General features: G+C 37.0%; 1 protein-coding gene across 3 annotated transcripts in view; it reads right to left on the reverse strand.

The window, feature by feature from the left end:
- Window positions 1–21,472, reverse strand: part of MGAT5 (alpha-1,6-mannosylglycoprotein 6-beta-N-acetylglucosaminyltransferase) — a 111,320-nt gene that overhangs the window by 14,705 nt on the left and 75,143 nt on the right. For all 3 annotated transcript variants that reach the window (XM_072341343.1, XM_072341344.1, XM_072341345.1), the window contains exons 10-13: window positions 19,667–19,800; window positions 16,353–16,486; window positions 8,314–8,463; window positions 2,033–2,179 (exon numbers count right to left, since the gene is read on the reverse strand). In XM_072341343.1, the coding sequence (XP_072197444.1) occupies window positions 2,033–2,179; window positions 8,314–8,463; window positions 16,353–16,486; window positions 19,667–19,800 (565 nt within the window). The remainder of the gene's footprint in view (window positions 1–2,032; window positions 2,180–8,313; window positions 8,464–16,352; window positions 16,487–19,666; window positions 19,801–21,472) is intronic.

Raw genomic sequence — 21,472 nt, forward strand, 5'->3', positions numbered from 1 at the left:
CAGCAGGCAGAGAACAACATTACACAGCCAGGCCAGACTTGGAAGATGAACAACTGCACTTCCCACGCCAGTAACCAAGTATTGAGAATAACCAGCAACGTGTTTGTATTGCAGCAGACATTCTGCACCCATACTCACGAAAAAAGTTAAGACTATTCCTAATACTGAAAGGCTTTGCTTCGCTGAGGCTTGATATTTTCAGTACTCAGGAGATATTCCATCTGGCTATAATTAAGACTTATTAAAATACTTTTAAGCAGATTTGAAATTAATTTCTAATTTTAAGTCCTTTTTCTCCCTAAAAGCAGAAAATTATTTCTGTGAGGAAAGAAGCCACACCCATCAAACACATTTCAAATAGACTTACTTAGCATACAGTGTTTTCTTTTTCTTCTTTTGCAAGGTGGAGAAATGGAGAGGAGCTCTTGGTACAAATACTGGCACCAAAGAAGCCATTGGAAAGTGAATTTTTGTTTTTCCCCTTTCCCACCTCTCTTATCTGGTAGAGTGGAAACAGGTAACTGCCCACCCAAGATCTGCTGCAAACAAGCTCTACTTAAAACATGTGAGATCAGCAACTTACAATGGTTACTTTACTGCACAAAATACAGAGTTAATTTTCAAATTGGACGGTGGATAATCAATTAATTTTCAGGATTACACAAATGTTTGCTGTTAATACTTGAGAAAACTGGCAGAGGGATGGAAAAACTATTTTGAACCCAAGAAATCAGCACCAAGATGAATGGAGTAACATTTGTGTAGAACGTTCACTATATTGTTTCATATTGGATCTGTCAGTAGGGATTACTTTTCTGTGCAGGTCAACTGCACAGTATTTCTGTTAGAGCTGACAGATGCCAGCAGGATTTAGCAGAGCATTCCATGCAGTAAAACTCCTACTAGATAGGTGGGTTACCAGCAGGCCTGACTAGTTTTAGTGTTTGGGCACAGAACAATTAGAAGAAGAGAGAGACAGGTGAGCAACTCAGAGAAGGAAAGCTCTGAGAGGTGCCAGGTCCAAGGATAAGGTTCAGATGGGCCTCTTTCCATTATTGCTATCTTCTTTGTTAACAGCAGTGCAAACTGTGGGAAGGTCTGAGGTATGATGAGCTGAAAGGTACCTACAGCCCTGGCACACAAACTCATAACTTGTGATCATGGTTGTAAATAGGAAACTGTCCTTTGCTCATCAGCGTGCTGGCACTGCTCAGTACACAGTTTATAAAGCCAAAACACAGCATTAGTTAGGAGATGCTGCTGTGCAAGCTTCTCATCACCTAAGCATTCTTTCAGGTAAATATGTAAGGGAAATACCTATACACATCTATGAAAAAGTTATGGTCACAAGTAAAAGACTTGATATCAGAAAAGGCTACGTGACTACTAAATGCTTGCAGGTGTTGCGGGCTTGTTCCATAGCTGGCTGGCTTCCTTAGCCTTGTTTTTCTCTTAACAGAAGCTAAATACCCTGACTGTTTTGTAAGCTTGAGGTGCAGTTTACCTCTTATCTCAAATAGTCAGTTATCCAAATTCAATCTGTGTTCAAATGCAAATACAGTGTGTTAGCATTAATAGCAGTGCCCAACCGTGCCTTGAATAGATTTATTTTTTCAAAGAAAAAGATAAATATAAAACCACATACTACAATCCTCCAAATGCTATTCTAAGAATTAAGACACCTATTTAGTTCCTGTGAAGAACACAGTAGTATGTTTCTTCCACTAAATAAAGATGCTTTCTAACAACATATCACACACAACCCATTCCAGGTTAGAACATCAGGCGTACAAACAGAGTTTAGTTTATGGTCTGGATAAGAATTAGCAGAATGTACACAGACACAGAGGTAAAGTTTAACAGTATGTGAAAACTTCCATTATTTTTTAAAAATAAGGCCTGCTAATAGAAATGACAGTTGTACACTTCTTGCAATGAACTGTGAACATTTATGTAACTTCTATACCATGTTACTAAAAAGAAATCCACACCTGGGATAAATAAAGACCCCTTTGATATTAACAAAGCTTACCTCTCGAAGCGTCGGCTTGCCTTTGAAAAATTCTGTGTTTTTGCTACTTTTTGGTGGATTAAATCTTAAGTTTAGGAAAGCACATCCATTAGCAATAGCCTCTAAAGGAGCAGGCCCTTCATAGGGAAATCCAAGACCAACAAACAGCTGGAAAACAGAAAAGAAGGTCTGTCTTAATGTTTGTTCTTTACAGAAACTGAAAGCTAAGGCCTAACACAAAATAAACAATCACACACTCAAAGCGTACAAGCCTACAAAAAACAACACAAAGAAGAAAATATGGTTCTGCAGCTCACTCCCTCATACCCAGGCAGTAATGGAATGTCCTGTCTAACACATTTGACAATAATCTTCTGTAATGAACTAAGATGGCTTTTCATGTAGCTGAGGGAACAACAGACCCTTTCAGGTTTTTTTTTGGGGGGGTGAAATCGTTTGGTGATTTGATTGGTGTTCAAATGAAACTTCTGGGCTGCCTTGCAGGCACAAGTTTTATTGCAGTAACCACACTGAACAGCCACAGTACTGTTTTTCTCCTCTCCCACATCAGCTAACTTGCTGGTTTTGCCAATATGAACATGCTCCTGGCAAGCCGATTAAGTCTAATTAAAACGGTAGATGGCAGCAAACATCAACTGAAGACACTAACCAGTCAGCAGAGGTTTGCAAAGGATTAAGTGGATTCAACGCCCCAAGGTACACTGCAGGAGGTAAACTGCATCACAAAGCCATTCCTATTGTCAGCTTCACCATAAAGCTATTCTTATTGTCAGCTGAGATGACAGGTGATCCAGAAAAGGCAGCGTTTTTCCTCAATGTCAAGAACTTTAGTACGTTATCAGAGTTGCATACAGCATTTCTTTGTATCTCGATCCCTTTCTTGGCCTAGCACAATTCCTGAATTAAATAATTTTTTTTGAAAGTATAATGGCAGAATGAAAAGCTCTGATGATAACAGCAATGTCTCAGCAACGCTTGACAATTTTATATACATTTATATGTGTTTATACAGCTACTCATTTTTTTCAGAACAAAAGGGAATCTTTGTAACTGTTAGAATATTAGAATTCATGTATCAGAATTGGGATCAGAACCATGCATTCAAGGAATTCCAATGATACCATTCTACTTTGTTTTCTGCAGCACGGAAATGAATGCTGGTAAAAGAAGATCCACAACTGATGGCCCATTCTAGGAGCTAGCCTTACCTTAACACAGACATTGTATTATCGGCCCTCTCTGACCCATGACAACAGTATTTTCCTAAGTTGGCCGTCCAAAAAAGAAGGTTAACCTTCTCACATTGTTGGAGAATGTACAATTATCACAGCATGGAGCTGAATGTTGGTTCTTTGGTTTTCAATTTTCAGGTTAAAAAACGTCATCCACCTGCAAAACTCTTCTCGTCTATCATGCTCAGAAATCTTACAGGAAATGCTCCAGTAGCTGATAAAAAAAGAGATCTGAACGACTATCTCCACCAGAGCTAGATTATGAAAATTTGGGTTTTATATGTGGCATAAGGTATGTTATTTTACAGTTAAAAAAACCCAAAACCTAAATTTCACATCAAAGATGTTTAATTTAAAGGAAGGAAATCTTTTGAAAATATTAAATTAGATGTGAAACAATTTCATGCAATCCGCACGCAGGGTGTTTGGTGTTTTGTAAAACCTCTCCTTAGCTTAGGCAAAAAACCAGCTGAGAACCACCAATCACAACCACCTGAAGAATCAATTCTCCTGTGATCCTGTGTTTGCCTGTTATGTAGAGAACGCAGGTTTGTTTGTTTCATTTTTCACTTTTTTAATAAGCTGCTGCTGTGCACTGCTGAACAGTTTTGTGTCTGACTGGTCCATTTACTTAGGAGGAAGCTCCATGGGGAAAGAAACATGTTTTTATGTTTTGACACCACAGAGCACACTGTCAACACTTAATCCATAATAAATAGCCTACCACCTGTTTCACACCAGTTCAAGCCTTACTTCTAAGCAGCACCATACCTTTGAAGAAATAAAGTAAGATGTTCCTTATGGCTAGAATGGTAGTTTCAGATTCAGATCCACAATTTCACTTGCACAACTTAAACAAATACACACGTGTTGAAACCCTTACAGGACTACTTTGTTTTTTTATAAGGTAGGCTCCTCAGAACCTTTTCTGCCTTTGCAGTGAAATAAACTCCCGCTAGAATTTCAGGCTCTTGAGCTGGCCAGTGAGCATCACGGCACCCAAAACACCACTTTTCTCATCATAATGTTGACATTTCTGTCATGCTGTAGTAGCTAAATGGGGGCTGTCATATCTGACATGACAAGTACTTTGCAACCACTGCCATGAAAAGCAAATTTTAAATCATGTATTGTTTGAAATCAGTGACTTTCGATTAACACTAAGCAATTTAACCCTGGAATTCACACCAACATACTGGACTGTTATAAAAATGAGTACTTGAACAAATAATCTAAATTATAGCCCTAAGTATCCCTATCCTCGCATTAGTGCATTTCATCTCATTGACACTCTTGGGCTGGTAGTTCATTGCTTTTCCATGCCTCTATACTGGACAGTTCTGTGTATTCTCTCCCAAACTATTGAAAGAGAAGTACAGCAAAGTCTGTTGTTAACTATCTTAATACATTTTCCTCATTAATAAAAAATGCCTTCTGAAAAGGTCCTTCCTTTTGTGATTGAAAGATCTTCACAACAGATTCACTTTTTACATGCCTGTTCAGCTGTTTTTTGATGAGTCTGGAAGTGAAATGTATATTACTTCATAAAAGGCAATATTGAAAAAGGTTAAAGTTCACTTTCCTATTTATGCTTATCCAACGTTGCAAGAGGTTTTCCTCAACCTACCCTAAAAAGCTATGAATCCCACTGCTTTCATTAATCACTCTTCTGAAAGCATAAAGTACTGTTTAGTGGAAGAATGTGGATTCCCTCAAAAATTTGCGAGGACAGGGAGTGCAAAGTGAAACTTTCTCAAAAGAAGGAGTGTTTCTCAAAATCCCAGTGCTGGTTCTCAGCCTGGTGCCAGCCCAGCTGTGAGCAGGAAAGTTGGCATGGAGGCTGCATCTTGCCTCCTTCTGTTGCTCTGAGGTGATGAATGGCTCTACATCTCCTCAGGAATTGCTGCCTCTCTACAGCTGGTCATGCACCACGCAGATGAACTAGCCATAATGGACATCGAGTAGCACCCCTTGCTTCTAAATCACACTTATGCTGAAATGCATTGCTTTGTGATGTAATCCAGGAGAAAATGGCAGCTTCATGCTTTTGAAAATAACTGTGTCCTACACCAACAGATACAAACAAAAGCCACGACTGAGCTGTCACCTATTGGAATTTTCTTTTTAAGGGCTAAATAAAGTGGTGGAAAGTAAGCTGACAGGTGTGGGTGACTTGTTGAAGTATTATTTAGCTCTGACTTTCTAAAACTAGATCATTTGTAAACTGACCTGACAAAAATGGGCTACCACAGTGTTGAAATAATATATGATGAAAGAATCGTTGCCCTTGGATCTTGAACTGTATGCTTAGAAAGAAAAAGCAGAAAGTTTCTGGAAGCTTAAAGGGAAAGTTTGTTGCTTAGAGACAGTGAACAGGATAGATGGCTCGAGTGTGTTCTGCATACACAGATGTTGCCGCCAGCGAGGTACAGCTCCCATTGTTCATGGATTTTTAGCACACTGATTGTTCAGTGACAAAAAAACCTTAACTAAATTCATTATGGGGTCTGGTCACGTTGCCTGGCAATTAAAGTGATTATGATTAAAAAGTGTCCTTGGACATCACTGGATGCATGTGCACACTCAGAGGAAGCTTCTCAGGGCACAATGCTCCCTTTCAAGTCAGCTTGATTTCTGTGAAAACCCCACACTGATGCTAGCAATTCAATGCCAGGAACTATTGATATCAACATGATGAATTCACAAGTGCAGCAGATGGCCAATGGAGACAGGTGAATGGTGCTTTATACTAAGCTATGTTAAACTGTTGTCTCAAAGGAGATCAAAAGCAGAAACTGTGAATGTACAGGCAACAAGAAGACTTAGATCACCCGTATAGATTAACACTGAGAATCAACCATATGCTAAAGCAGAAAAGCCACGGAACCTATGAGATACTAAGCATCACTTAGCAAAAAATAAAATCCCAAACAAAAATTCAAACAAGAAGTTCGGACTGAAAAAGTGCAATTCAGTCAGACAGTAATTCTCAGTTTCCACTTTCAGTGTCAGGATGCTGCTGTTTTTATCTTGAGCTAGATACACTGGAACAAGAATTATACAGGGGTAATAACCAAAATTAATGGTGCAGTAAGACATATTTCATTTCATTATCAGAACTACATTGCACACTAATTTGTCTGACAATAAAACAAAATAAGTATTAGCAGAATGGAATGGACTCCTAACTGCTTATTATCAGGCCAAAGGTTTGTTAGCTTGGGTACATCTTTTAATTTCTCTGAACCACATCAGCGTGTTGCTTTGCCACCTGATAAAAAGAACACAGTACATTTTCAAAGGCTTTTCCTCAGTGTTAGGAGAAAAGCAAACCAACAATGCACAATAGTGCAGAAAATCATTAAAATCTAAAGTGCCTGTAGGATTCTGAAAAGAGTATAGCTTGAATCCACACCTCACAGAAATTCAGTTTGTGAGAAATAAACAACTTGCTGATCACAGAAGTGCCTCACCACCACAAGCTAGTATCCTCTATTGGACCTCACTAGTCAAAGTATGGAGTCATGAAACCCTGTGCTAAACTGCAAAATACACATTCACTTAAATTTGTCCTTAACTATGTCTTTATGTTGCAGCTTAACATACACCAAATACAGCCACTAACTGGAGGAGCTATCTGGTTAATAATAAACATCACAGTTTTTACTATAATATATCTGAGACAGTTGATAATGAATTAGAGATGAAGACATACTCAAATATCACTCATATTATGAACTCTTTTTTTTTTTTTTTTTTTTTTTTTTTAAATTAATTCTAAGGACACCAGTAGTTTTGCAGGAAACTCATTAATTTAGTTTACTATTCCACTCAATAGAATGTATGTTTTATTTTTCCACACAAGAAGTGATTGTTTGTGCTTGGGGTTATTACAATGTCAAGATTCCACCCACATTAGTACTGTGGTTAACACAGTGATTTCATACTCCACGAGGCTGAAAGCTGTGTAATCTCAGTATTATCTGAGATGAATGTAAATGTTGACTTTTGTAATCTGGAACATTAAGTGTATCTGTATGTATGAAGTACATACACCCAGTGGTTGCCTTTAAAAAGTCATAATTTGCCAACAGCTGTCATGCAGAGATGTCAAATTACCATCGTTTCCCAGCATTCTAAAGGAGATCTCTACTGTTGTGTGGGAAGACTGGAAAATGCTTTTTCTTTTCTTTTTTAATAGATTCTTCTGTGGAAGTGCACAGCAAGAAACCATCAGCAGTGAAGAGTAAGTTCTATATGTTTTGCTAATTTTAAACACACAACCCCATTTATTTCACCAACTGAAAGTTAAACATTCTAATTTAAATGTATTATACTAAAGCATCTTAGTGTTGTAAAACATTCCACGAGGATTATGGGAACAGCAATGGAAATCCAAAAAGCATTTCAATTGCAGGGACAAAAGTTTACTTATTAAAATGCATACACTGTCCCTTATCTTGACCTCCTTTGACTGTGAATCCACAGGCAAAGCATACCACAAAAAGCAAACTCTTCTGCTCTGTCCCGTCTCTGCACAACTTGAGCAGAGGGAAGGAAATGAATGGAGAATGAAGGCCTTGCCTTTCTTCTTTTCCTCCCTACAGAGTGGGGTCACTTCAGGTTAAAGTCATTGGTAGGGCAGAGCAAGTATTCCTATTGTACAGCTTTCATATAATACTTAACTTTCACATTCTGGATCTAAAACAAAGTATTCTCTCAGCTGATATTCTCCTTGAGATGAATACAACGTTTAGGAAAATGAAACATGAATTTAGCCATGTTTTTCAAGCTCGTTGTTAAATGTCTCCCCCAGATTGTAGGAAGTTGGCCCAATTTTCTAGTAATAGCTGTCAATCCAAAAAACACAGGTGTGATCAGGAATGTGTTATTAGCATATGGAAGAAAATTAAATCTCTGTTTCACTGGATCATTTATATTTCCAGAACTTTAAAATTAGGAGCACAGTTGTAGGAGGTGAAATGCATGTAATTCAGAAACAGTCTCTCTTTACCTATCTTTGCTATTTCTCCTTTTTGACAAACTTACCTTGGTTTCTCTCAGTAGAAACTGCAGATCCCGCCCACTGAGTATACCATGATTTTTTACATAGCCAGGAATATAAATCGTGCTCGTCCCATGAACAGTTCCATGGACTTCCATATAGGTGTGAATGACGTCCAGATAAGCCTTCTTGTCCTGTAGTAGCAACAATAAAGTATTTTCAGACTTCACACATTTCAAGCAGAGATCAAGATCAGACACCAAAATGACAGAAAGGGAAGAAGTTTCTCATTCTCACATTTTCTTGCATGATTCCTTACATGGTCACTCTTATGTTTGCTCTACGTGACTCGTACAATAGCCAATCTTTCATTAAAATTTTATTTTCTTTTTTACTAGTTTAAAGGGGGAAAAAAAAAAGCAGCCTTTTTATTGTAATGTATATAAATAAATATATATATATTTGTATATATATATAGGTTCTATTAGTTTCTAACACAGGTCACCAGACAGTTGTATACTCAGCACTGCCTACACAGTACTTATCTTCAGACTGTGAAAACAAAAAACAGTAACAGTCCCAAAACACCAAAATCTATAAATGATCTCACTGTGAAATATCAAATCGTCACTGATTTTTTTGGAGACGTAACAAAGTGACTGCTCACCTTCTTCGTGAAGAAAAGCTCAAATCTCACCTACGCTACACTCCTGCCAAACGAACACATACTCTTATCTAATGCATAGCATCTGAGTCTCATGGCATACCTGCAAATATTCCAATTACCTGAACTTCAAAAAGCATTTTGGAAAACACCCAGAGTAAATGGTTTTTATGCTGTTGCATTAGACAAATAAAAAGCCCACAAGAAAACAGTATACCATCCTAATCTGCAAACAAGAATGACTTTTAATTTTCAGTGCCATATGTTTTTTGAGTTTTAAAGACTACTAGCATTCCAAAAGCAATTAGCTAAAGACTTTGCAGCCAGCACTGCAGCAGAGATCAGAGACTTCCCCTCAGTATTAGCACATAATCTTAGGAATAACTCTAAAATCAGGCAACAAGTTTCTTAACTTCTTTGGCAGCAAGAGAGCGTTTAAGAACTCTATTTTAGATCACTACTTTTGTCATGTAAGTTCTGCACCCCTTCTTCCACAGCCCTATATGACAGTTGGTAACAATTTTACCAACATTCATTCAAAAGGCAAGTTGACTGGGAGAAGCAATAAGGCATCAGGCCTGGATGAATGAACATCAATACTTCCTAGAACATCCTTCCCAAATGAACTGTTGATATACGTTCAGATGCACAGGCTATTTAATGTGGCATAATGACAGGCTGCTTGCTTTTGCTACCTCTGCTGGTAAGATTGTATTTGATGGACTGCCTGTCTCCTTTCTGCATCACTCTGTTCCGGTAGGTCAGCCAAGATTGCATCATTCAGTGTCCTGTGTTAAGCATTATGTAAAACAGGCAACAAATGGAGACAAAGGGTTGCTGCTATTGTTAATTAATACAAGCTACTAAATAAAAAAAAAGCTTTTTCCTTCTACTTCAAATCTGAAGAGATGCTCCTCCCATTATTAGTAATACAAAGTAACATAATTTGAAACTTAGAGAAGCTCATACATTTTGTTAAAGAAAAATCAATTCAAAAACTTCACGTTCTTTCTCACACATCAAACCTTGGCTATTTTTGGTGTCAGAGAAGATAAATCTTTGATCTAAACTAGCTCTGCTGCCTCCCCATTCTTACCCATTATCTCATTTTCAAAGATGAACATAAAACGGACCAGTACAATTGTTCAGTTTTCACATCCTGCTTGTACACAATGACAAAAATCTTAGAGGGTTTCTGAGAAACACTGTGATGTGCATTACAAATTTTGCTGGAAGCGTTTTTTATATATATAATGGATATTTATATAATTTATCCCAAAAATACTTCTCAAATCACCTGTTAGTAACAAAGAGAATATTCCTACTGTGTTTATGTGCTATCTTCTATCTAAATACCAGCAATTGCCTGCTACATAACGAGGAATGAGGGTTCAAAGAAAGGCAGCATACCAACATCGGATGAAAGGCTTCCATGCTCTATTTACGGTTGCACTTTTTGGGGAGCAGGGAAGGTCTTAAATGACAAAATATTCTAAACACTTCAGACAATGAATTAGAAAATGAGAAAGCATAAGTATAGCCTTTACAAATACAAGTAAATGAAGGAATGTGATGTGCCAACAAAACAAGAGCATTTGTTTTATTGTGAAACCATTTCCTGAGTTTGTTTGAGCGTGGATTTAAATTTTCTTTAATCTTAAAAAACAAAAGTAAACTCCTGATTTTTACATTACCTAAAGGTAATTCAAAGAGAATCAAAGAAATGCAAAAGATCATGATCGTGGGCTGCTCTACAGCAAAATCAAACTGCTCTTCAGAGTCAGGGTCAAGCTGCATCATTCACTATACTCACTCCGCAGTGCAAAACTTAAGAGCATGAAAGATTATCACACCAAAATAAAGCAAATTATTTCTCCTCAGAGTAAAAGTGGAAGATAGTGGTAACCAACAGTCATACAAGCACCTTCTGAAACAAGTTTTTAGCAGCTAGAATAAACTTCCCATTCAAGAAGAGCATATTTGTTGATCACTGACTGAAGAACTGTCATTACTGTACATCAGTTATTTCCACCTACCTTCAAAGGCCTTTCTCATCAAAGCAATCAAATGGTAACAGTCTGCTTAATCTTTCCGTAAGAAAATGCTGGCAGCAAGGTGCAGCATGAAGGGTTGAAACTTTATGGTGGATCAAGATGTAAAAATATAAATGCAACAAAAGTACATAACAGAAACATGTAGCATGAAGAACTAAACTCTCTGCTTTTTTCCTGTCATGATGAAGGACATCCACACATCACTTTGTGAAACACTTTGTCAGTGTAAAGATTTCAAACATTTCTGCAATTTAAATGACTTGTTTAACCTCACAGAACATTAGAAATTCAGCAAGGAACAAACCTAACCACCAAGTGCACAGAACTGCAGGCTAATTACATTACACAAATGTCGATTCAGAGTCCTGAACCATATGAAGGGGTTGAAAGTTGAAACTGTGAAACAGGCATATAACCAGTCCCATCTTCAAACAATTAAAAAAGTCAGAACACAATTATTTTTTACAAAAGTTGAGAAATGTAATTCAGAAAAGTAAGAATTACTGGAACAGTTCTTTGTGTATTTCCTAAGTGCATATTGTTAAGTCTCAAGGTTCAAACACCAGAGAGCTTATTTGCTAAAATGTCAAGTCCAAGGTCAGCCAAAACCCAGTGGTATGTTCACAGTGCATAACTGAGCCTGAAGCAAGTGTAAGATACTTAAGAAGCTTGGAAAAAAAAAATCTTCATTTTTGAATAGGATCAAGATTAGACCATGCTTAGAAGGTAGGTCTTAAGAGATCTCAAAAACTGGCCAAGAAATGCTTTATCAGTAGGCAAATAATCAGTAATTCCCTGGGTTGAAAAAAATCTGGAAGGAGAGAGAATGTGCAAAGGAAGTATTATATAACCTCGCAACACTTCTGTGTTCCCTGAATATTTGTTTATGAACTGTTTATGAACACTCACCTCAAATACCTGTACAAAACATACACTGGCATGTACATAGATAGGACCTGTTTGCATATATATATATATATATATATATGTATGTATGTATATATTTGCACAAGGAATGAATAAAGCACCTAAGTAAAGACCAGTATTTATCTATGTCACTGATCATTTCCTCCCTGTAATCCATAAAAACTTTTTTAAAATTCTTTTTTTTACTAATGCCTAACAAAGAATGTCCTGCTCTTTGAATAGGAATTTCCAGAATTAACAACATGAAGTACTATATGAAGTACTATACTGTATACTATACTATATGAAGTACTATCCTTGTGCACTATAAGCATTCAAGCAGGAAAATAAAGGAGTCCAAAAGAAATTAGCAAGTAAGACCACAGGAAGAAAAAGTCGTGTTGGTTTTGTGGTAACCAAATATTTCTAGACAATGATGCAAAACGGTACTGTAACACCTGACTGGTTCATATGGCAGCTGCACAGATCTGAAAAAGAGTGAAGCTGATCGCTGAACTGAAGTGCCTGGTTTATTTCAGCCGCATTAAGGACAGTGCTCCTGGTGCCTATTGGCAGCAACAAAGGCAAGTTTTAATTGATAGATAAGCTCACAGTGCTGCTGCAAATGTGAAGGACAAGAAAAAAACACTATAATTTTTTGAATGCACTGAGCAGGTTAGAGAGAAAAGGTGAGAAGGATCTTTTCCCTTTTCTCTTATGTTTCTTCTCACTTCAAAAATGAAATGTTCATCCAAAGCATGTTGCTAAATCTGAAGTGCAGAAAAAGAATCAGAAGGAAATGAAATGCAATACTGCCAGCAGCAAAACACTGATCTTTGCTCATAATAGAAACATTCCTTAGAAGTGTAGTTTTTCCTCTCTGACTTTGCCCCATGTTATTCTTCCCACTTCATCCAACATGAAATACATATGTTGCATGCAGCTATAAAGGGGAAAGCTTTGTAGAATCTGCCTTGGTTATGTACTTTCCCAATAAAAACTAGCTAAAGTCTAAACATCCTTTCACTTACATTTCTTCAAAACTTGCTATGCAGACAGTAGACACTTAAGAATGCACACCTTGTCAAGGGGCATTAGTAACAAATACATAAATTTGTCTTTCAACATAAAAATGATGTTAAAGCAACTTCAGTGCACTGTAACACAACTTTTTGCTTTTTAACAGCAATCCTTATACAATTGTTAAGCTACAATCTGATAATCTGATTTTCTCATTCAAGTCAAATTCAGCCTTCTCTCATGTCACCCTGCAAAACTAGAATTTAAAATGAATCTTGACTCTTCTTTCTGTGATTGAGGGCAGAAGTATTGGAACAGGAAGCTGCAGAAATAACAAAAAAGCAAACAGGCCTACAGGAGCTAAGGAGATTTTAAGGGCTTCAAGCATTCCCTTTTAGTTGAAATGCTCTGTAATTAAATCCAATTTTGATAATGGAAAGCATTTTGTATTTTATTCGGATTTTATTCTATGTCACTTAGGTAGAGGGAGGTCTCTCTCTCTTCATTCATTAGCGCTGCTAGAAATCCCAGATAAAAAAATCTAACCTCTGTCTACGAACAGTCAAAACCGGGTAAGTGTTATCCCCGATAGCTTATCTATAAGGAAAATCTTTAGAAATGCAGTGAAACTCTTCACAGTCTCCTATTTGTAATCTTCAACCCACTTATGCCTGATCAGAAGGAAGTAGTTTATCAGTTTAAGCAGATGGTCTGAACTAGACTCACCAGCTCTAGTCATGCAGCAGAGCTGGAAATTTGAAGATTTCTAGCAAAGATGAAGTGATAACTAAATTGGGATCTTTCTTCTACAGGCTTAGCTGGATGCAAAGAAGAAGCCACAACCATGGCTATATGATGGCATGTTAGTATTTCTAGTCTTACACCCAGGGAAAAAGAAAAAAAACTGACAATATGGTCTCCCTGGTTCACTTTCAATCCATTTGGTTTAAAATGAAGCAAGCATTTTGCTACTAATATTCCCAAAAAGCCTTTCAATCTGGGAAACAGAACACTCCCTGTTTCACACTGTGCTTCTCTAATGACTGACTAGAACCAACAGTGACACACAGTGGAGATTGCACTTTTTGTTAATTGGCTTAATCCAGTATAAAGACAAGTAGCAAGACAAATAGATTAATCTAGTTCAGTACAACCACGGCAGCAGATGAAAAGAGTGCTGAACAAGGAAAATGAAGCAAATGAGAAATAAGCAAATTACACAGACACAAGATTAGTTCAAGCCTATTGAGGACAAGAATTGGATTTTATCACTCCAAATAAGACATCCCATGTTGTCACCAGTTCAAACCCTGTCTTCAGTGATTGCACTTCACATACCATTGTGAACATGATTACACTTACAATTTGCAAGTTACGATGTGCTTGGTGTAGCACGCTATCAGAAAGCAGTTTAATATGGCCAAAAATTATGTCCTACATTTTTGGCAAAACAAGGCAGGCAATACTAATTGAAATGGAGAGGCGAGCTGGAAAGTAGCATTTCCACAAAAATGACTCAAGGATCTTGGATGATAATTAATCTGAACAAGAGTTCCTAATGGTGAAGAGGATGTGTATAATAATGCATAAAATATTGCTTTTTTCTTTCGGTGCTAGTAAATGGCCCACATGCACTTTGCTAACATTCACATTTCTAGAGGAAGGTGAACAATCTTGAAAGGTTACAGAGAAAACAGATGTGTGAGAACACTTAAGGCTTAGAAATCTCAGAGCTCTCAGTGGCTCAATACATACACAAAGGCTTTTTAAAGATAACTATGGGTTTCTTTAACCTCAACAACCTATATAATGGGTAAATAAGAGCAATACCATCAGTCCAGCAGTAAAGCCGACAACCGCTACTAATACTGGAAATTACAGTCTACAAATTTGTACTAGAATAAAAACAAATCAAAGTCATAAAGGAGAAGGCAATTAAGAAATTAATCAGATGAAGTAGTAAGGTTTCCATTTTGTGGCTACTTGAAACTTATTATAGGATGTTCTTTTCCAAGAAGCCACGTTCTTGCCTTAATCAGCTCATGAGTATCCTGTATGTCACATAGAATCTCCCACTAGACAATCACAAGCCTCCCCTCTCGGCAGATAATCTATTAATACATATTTCTGAATTAATGAAGACTGAATACACTGAGAAAGACATATATGTCAGTGAAAAGAAACTCACCATTAGTGACTAGCCAAATATCTCATTCCTTAAATCCAGCTAGTACTCAACAGGTTGTTGATACACAGTACAGATCAGGTCGGGAAGCATAGACAATTATTACATGCATCTGAGAGTCTGATAATGAGATCTGAAACTAAAAGTACAAGAGCTTCCGCCACAATTTAAGGATCCCAGCTCTGCACCAGTGCTTTGCAGGCAAAGCAGACTGCAAACTGGGATGAGATAATAAAGAATAACTATCATAGTATTTCTATGATACTAAGTAAAATTTCCTTTTAAAACACAGATTACATGGTTTAGGGCAATAAGCCCTTATATAAACCTGAAGGATTACAACTGAAAATGCACAGCTAATATACATAATTTTCTTAGCACAAGAGCTAAGAAGCATTCAGCTTTACCTTTTTTCTACTAAACATCCTGGCAACATCCTCCTGTTTAAGTTTCTGTTTTGTCTTACAGTTCTCAGACTGAATGTTAATTCTATGAGTCAGAAAACTGCACAAGGCTGATATTCTCATGCCAAGCAAGAGAAAAGGAAGGAAAATGTGTGAAACAGGTGTGCCCTCACTGTTCTGTCATTTGGTCCTATGTACAGCACAATCTGTACCCATCAGTTCCATTTGCAATTGACAAGATTTAAAATATGAGGTCTTTTTAAGCAGCCCAATATATGATACTTGGTGAAAATATGACCAGATCTCATTATTGTTATTCTGCAGTACTCCTCTGCAAATGGGAGAGATATTGCAGTAACTACAACACCATAGAAACATAAACCTGATTTTACACAAAAATAAACTGAGGTTTTACACTTCTAGAGCTGTCAGTGAAATACACCGTCCAGTTCAAAATACAGCACAGGTCTGGTTGTTGATATATGAAAATAAATCACTGAAAGAGACATTAGTATATGACAATGATTAAAGCTTACAAAGCCTCATGGAGCCTTTAATTTCCCATTGCTTGTAACAGCTACTGTATCTTCCAAAATTACAGTGATATTAAGTCAATAAAAAAAAAAAAAATCATTAATCCACCAGTAGAGTATGCATAAATAACAATGTATCTGTCTTAATCTAGACATGTACAAGTTTCTTCATCAGCAAGACTCTGATCAATTCTTTAAATGCTTATTTTCAGATAAAGAACAGGTTCATAGAGAAGGAATACCTCTAAGTTGAGAGTTATGTCTTACTATATTGATCAAAATAAATCTGTTCAGGCAAATGACTGTGGAAAACTCACCTTCCAGAAATTATCTACTTTGCCATAAACGAGGGACTGATTCTGCCTTTTGATGTCATTAATGTGTTTAATGTCACTGGAATTCAAATGTTGCTCTACCACAAATCCAAGGAAGCTGTTATCTGGAGTATGAGCTGTAAGAAATGGAGCATATTTAGAATCTCTTTAAGTATTAGTTAATGTTACACAAGCATTCACTTTGTCAAGAAAATAGGCATAGGGAACATAGTATTCAACAAAGCACTTCACATTCTCACTGAGAGATACATTTGGTTACCTTACATTTGAGAATTGTTCTTATTAATTTTAAGTCCTGCACACGTCTACTGAAGTAAGCAGCTATTTTCTGGCTCATTTCCTGCAATAAAAATTCTGCATCTGGACCAAGGCCAATGATACTGACTTCTTTTGTGTGCTCAGCCTTATTTTACTGTTAGAGATATGAGAACCAGAAGGAATCCAGCTTGATAATCCCAAAGATGCAATACCAGTGATTTGAAGGAACACTGGATTTAAGCTTGTTAACAAAGCACTTTGTTGCTTAGCGTGATAAATTTTAATAAATTACATGGGCTCACTTCCTATACTGAAAGAGCCAACACTCATTCTATGCTAAATATTAGCCTACAAAGTCACACCATGCAAATGAGAATACAAATTTCACTGCTTAATTCATTCAAATGTATGTTATAAAATATTGAAAAGGGACAACTGAAATTATCAAAAATGTTGTGTTAGTTAATTTTCTATATTACATTTAGTTTTCATTGGTCTTTTTTCAGCAATGACCTCCAGCAGACCTGGGCACTGTTCTCCTCCTATAAAGGCAAAGAATTGTAGGCTCGTGACAGCTAAGTTGGTGGGTTGTTTTGTTTTGTTTTTTTTAGTGGGTAGTGGTGGTGCTGGTGATGCTTTTGATTGTTTGTTTGTTAAAAAGGTGTTCAATTGCAGGGATGGATACAACATTCAAATCTTCCAGTAAAAATTCAACACTACTGTACAAAAACTACTGCACTATGTTGGTATTCTGCATGGATTTAAAAAGTGGCAGTCTAAAAAAAGAAAGACAGCCCCCAGGCACATGTGACATATGCAATGTTAAACTCATAGTCCAAGTTCCACAAAAAAATTCTATTGCCATTATAAAGTTTTACTTTTTGATTGCTGAAAATCAGCCAATGGGGTAACATAAGAGAACAGAGAAACTATACACAGTATACAATTCCCTCTGTTGTTATATGTAGTCCTTCAAATGACAACTATTCTTTTTCTACCAAAAAACTCAGCAACAGCTAGACACTTACTTAAGCCCAAGGACTTTTTAGCATTTAGCAAAGTAAATGGCATGTGGCAAAAATGCCTGAAAAAGAACTTTTGTCTGTCCTTTCATGTTTTTGGATAAGAGACTGCATTCGAAGAAGAAAAAAGGCAGAACGCATTCAAAAGAAAAACCTTTGTTGAAGTTAGCACTTAAAACTGGTAGAATTCAGTGCCTTAAATATCTTTGACAGGAAGCACTCAGATGGATTTTTAAGCAAGATCATGCAGTTTTAAAAGTATTAACAGTGTTACTTTGCATAACAGAACTGAAAGAAAAAACATAAGAATGGGAAAAAAAAAAAACACCCTCACCCTTCTGGAAAGCTCAGTGAACAGCCAAGCATGGTAATATACCACAGGTTTGAACACAGCTTGCTTGTTGCTCAGTAATAATTTTCTGCCCTTATAATCAGAGTTCTCAAAACATAATAGAGTCCGGGAATTTTGGGAAGACATCCAGAGTTCTGATCTGGCATAAAATCTTTACTGATGCGTGATATGTTTGCACTTTCAATAACCCAATAAAGATGCTGCTATCTCTGCATCAGAGAATAAAATACAAAAATAAACTTAAACATGACAAATCATGCTGACTCTTTGGCACCTGGTACCAAGAAAATAAAAGCTAAATCCTTGACCAATCTATAATACTGTAATCACTCATGCTTCAGAAATCATTTGCTTGCAATTTCTTTGCAAGTTTTTATGCAAAGGAAAAATAGCAGTTCTTTCTAGTATTAAATCCCAGAAATGCTTACTTACTGAAATTTCAATACAGTCACGCTCCACTGAAAAACTGATTATGAAGTGATATGTTGCAAAGAATAGAATATAACAGTAGTCTTTGTTGCCTTACATAACAGATATCTTTCCTGGGGAGATGTACTTCTGCACATTTTGGAGTGGGTCCGAGGAAGAGCACACAGCTGTACCACAAGTATTCACACAAATGCTTTCCTCAACTGCACCATCACCCCTGGTGCTCTCTTGAGCAGGATCTCACAGTCAGATTTCCTAATAGTCAAGCTACTCAAATACAGCACATTTGAGCCTTTGGCTCCTTTTCCATGTATGATATAAACCAAAAAATATTAGCAAACCATGTGGATGTGGAACAAGTTCTGCTCATTAAAGCCCATCCACTCTCAACCACTCCCAAGCCACATTCCCCACCACGCCTTTTGTTATTTGGAACGCCTCTTCAAAGAATTTAACAAGACAACTGAACTCAAAAGCATGTCAGCTAGACAGCAGCGTGTACGATTCTGCTATGAAGAGCAGAAAAGTCTAAAAGATGTAACGAAGTCATCTAATTAGAAAGAACAGTACGTTCCCTGCCTGTAGCCTTGGGGACCATCACCAAACTGTGGAAGTCAGGCTGATCACTACCCAGGGCTCCTTTTTAATCCTGGGCTGAGAAGCTCCAGCACATAACAGCACACGCTTTCCTCTTTCCTAAGCCTCACATACCCTCAAGCTAGCTGGCAGTGGTGAAACCTTTTGCCCCTCTCAGAGACAACAAACTTAAATTGCTACTATAGCATCCAAAAGAACGATCTTTTGACTCAAGAACTGAGTGCCATTAAGTCAATTCTCATGTTAGAGTAGGTCAGGTAATCATTTAGACTGATAAAAATTATATAGAATTCATAGAGAATTGTGCAGCTCAGCTGTTGGATTTCTGCCATTTTCTCCTCACAACTGCATCAACAGTACAGCCCATAACAATGCAAAAGTAATTCACTGAAGCTTGGAGGAAAAGCCAGCCACCACTTTCCACAGGTTCCCTGAGAAGAAAGTTCCCTATTGTTATTCATATTGATCTATATTTTTCCCATGTGTGAAAGTATGGTAGAAAATTTAAACTTACTATTCTGACATTTTACCTGCAATATATTAAACCACAGAATTGTCTTAAATAATTCAAACATCCACCTCAATGACAGCATTCTATTATTAAGCTCCAAATTCTTCACAAAGCCAGGAATACTTACGGAACATTGTATAGAACTGCTGGGGATTAAGGTTCCACTTCCCCCATGGTGTTTTGTGGCCTTTAGACTGAGCATAATGGGCATGGTTAAATTCTGGTTCGGTTCCAAAGGAATCCAGAACTCTTAGCATACACCTATGACAAAAAGATTTTCTGTAAGTACACGTGCATATACATATATAAATATATATATATAAACATGTGTGCATATACACAGATAATTATAACTAAGAGGTGTTTTATTTGTATTTGCAACTGTGAATTATTTATAAACTGAATGTACGTTTCAGGTTCAAACATTTCTGGTACGTTCACAAAGACATTACAGTCAGCAAGTTCAAGGGTATTTCAGACATTCAAAGAACAACCCTGGAGCTTGTTGTGGGTTTTTTTGTTCTAACAAATGAAGTCACGCTTGAACATCTAAGCAGAGCTTATGGGAATGCAACTGTGGTCACCTACAATCCTGAGGCTCTGAAGTAGAATTTAGGCAGAAGAAGAGAGGATTCTTCATCTACTTTCTAATGCTCTAATGCATGAGTACAAAACCAGTGCTAAGGGCTATGTGCCAAGGTTAGACTTGTACTTTGTCTTCAGACAATTGTATTTTAGTCTCCAGATTCTGACTTCTGGGTCAATGAAACCTACTAGGGAAACACTGAGACAGCCTAATTTGCTGAAGACTCGCAGTCTGACATAAAGTTTTATAAGCAAATAACCTGACTGAGACTTCTGAAGAAGTAATACAAAAGTCAGCAGTCCTCAACAACTGGTCTACAACTGAAAGAAATCTCAGCATCAGCTCACTAGAAGTCTAGATGAGAGATTTACACTCAGTTCTTTACTGATATTCTTATTAATTCCTTGAACAAAAATTAATCCAATTACAAGTTGCTTTATTAAAAAGAAAGAAAGAAAGAAAAAAGGGTACACAGGACTTGAAATGCAGAAAAAAAAAAAAATCTTAATATGAAGAAAAGCCCAACATAACAGCAACTTATACACTGCCATATGGAATGACACTGTTGCATACAAGAGTACAAATGGAGCCAATTTACTTTCTTTTTAAATCTTCACAGAGATCTTTCAAGCAAAAAGAAAGTCAAAATATACAACAATTCACCAAACAACAAAGCTGTCAGATCAGTTTCCTTGCAGTGTTTTATGTCAACTGTTCTCAATGAAAATATTTTACAACGGTAGCAATTATCTCCGCATTATACAAAATACTCCAGCAGGACCAAAAAAACTGCTGCACTGATGACTCACTGAGTAATAAAAGGCCTCTTATTTCTTGGCAAGTCTTGAAACAGAATTCTTACCAAATGTACAGCAAATGGACAGGTACATGAGTGCACACAAAGGACAAAGTGAGAGGGAGCTACTGAAAAACTGCAATACTATTGGAGTTTGTCTAATCATACATGTAAGGAGCAAGGCATGGCAAGCAATCAACTCAAATTGCTTTGTTTCCTCCCTTTTTCCTGTATTCATATGTAAGATCTATGAGCACTAATATATAGTGATAAGGTGTAACTATGCCCAACACAAAAAAGGATTCTGAAGTAGTAGTATGAGAACTGCAATGCAATGGATAATAAGCTCAACAAGGAAGCAGAGAAAACAAGATCAGTATTTACAGTGTTAGGGCATGAAGGGAATCAGAAAGACAAGACAAAGATCACAGCAGAAACAATTGGTGTCAGACTGATTAAACTATTCAGTGACAGGATAGGTTGACTCACAGCAGATTAAAAATCAAACTGCCACATACCTCCTCTTTAAAAATACTAAGCTGAACCACTTC

The sequence above is a fragment of the Excalfactoria chinensis genome, chromosome 7, assembly GCF_039878825.1.
Source record: "Excalfactoria chinensis isolate bCotChi1 chromosome 7, bCotChi1.hap2, whole genome shotgun sequence".
Lineage (NCBI taxonomy): Eukaryota > Metazoa > Chordata > Aves > Galliformes > Phasianidae > Excalfactoria > Excalfactoria chinensis.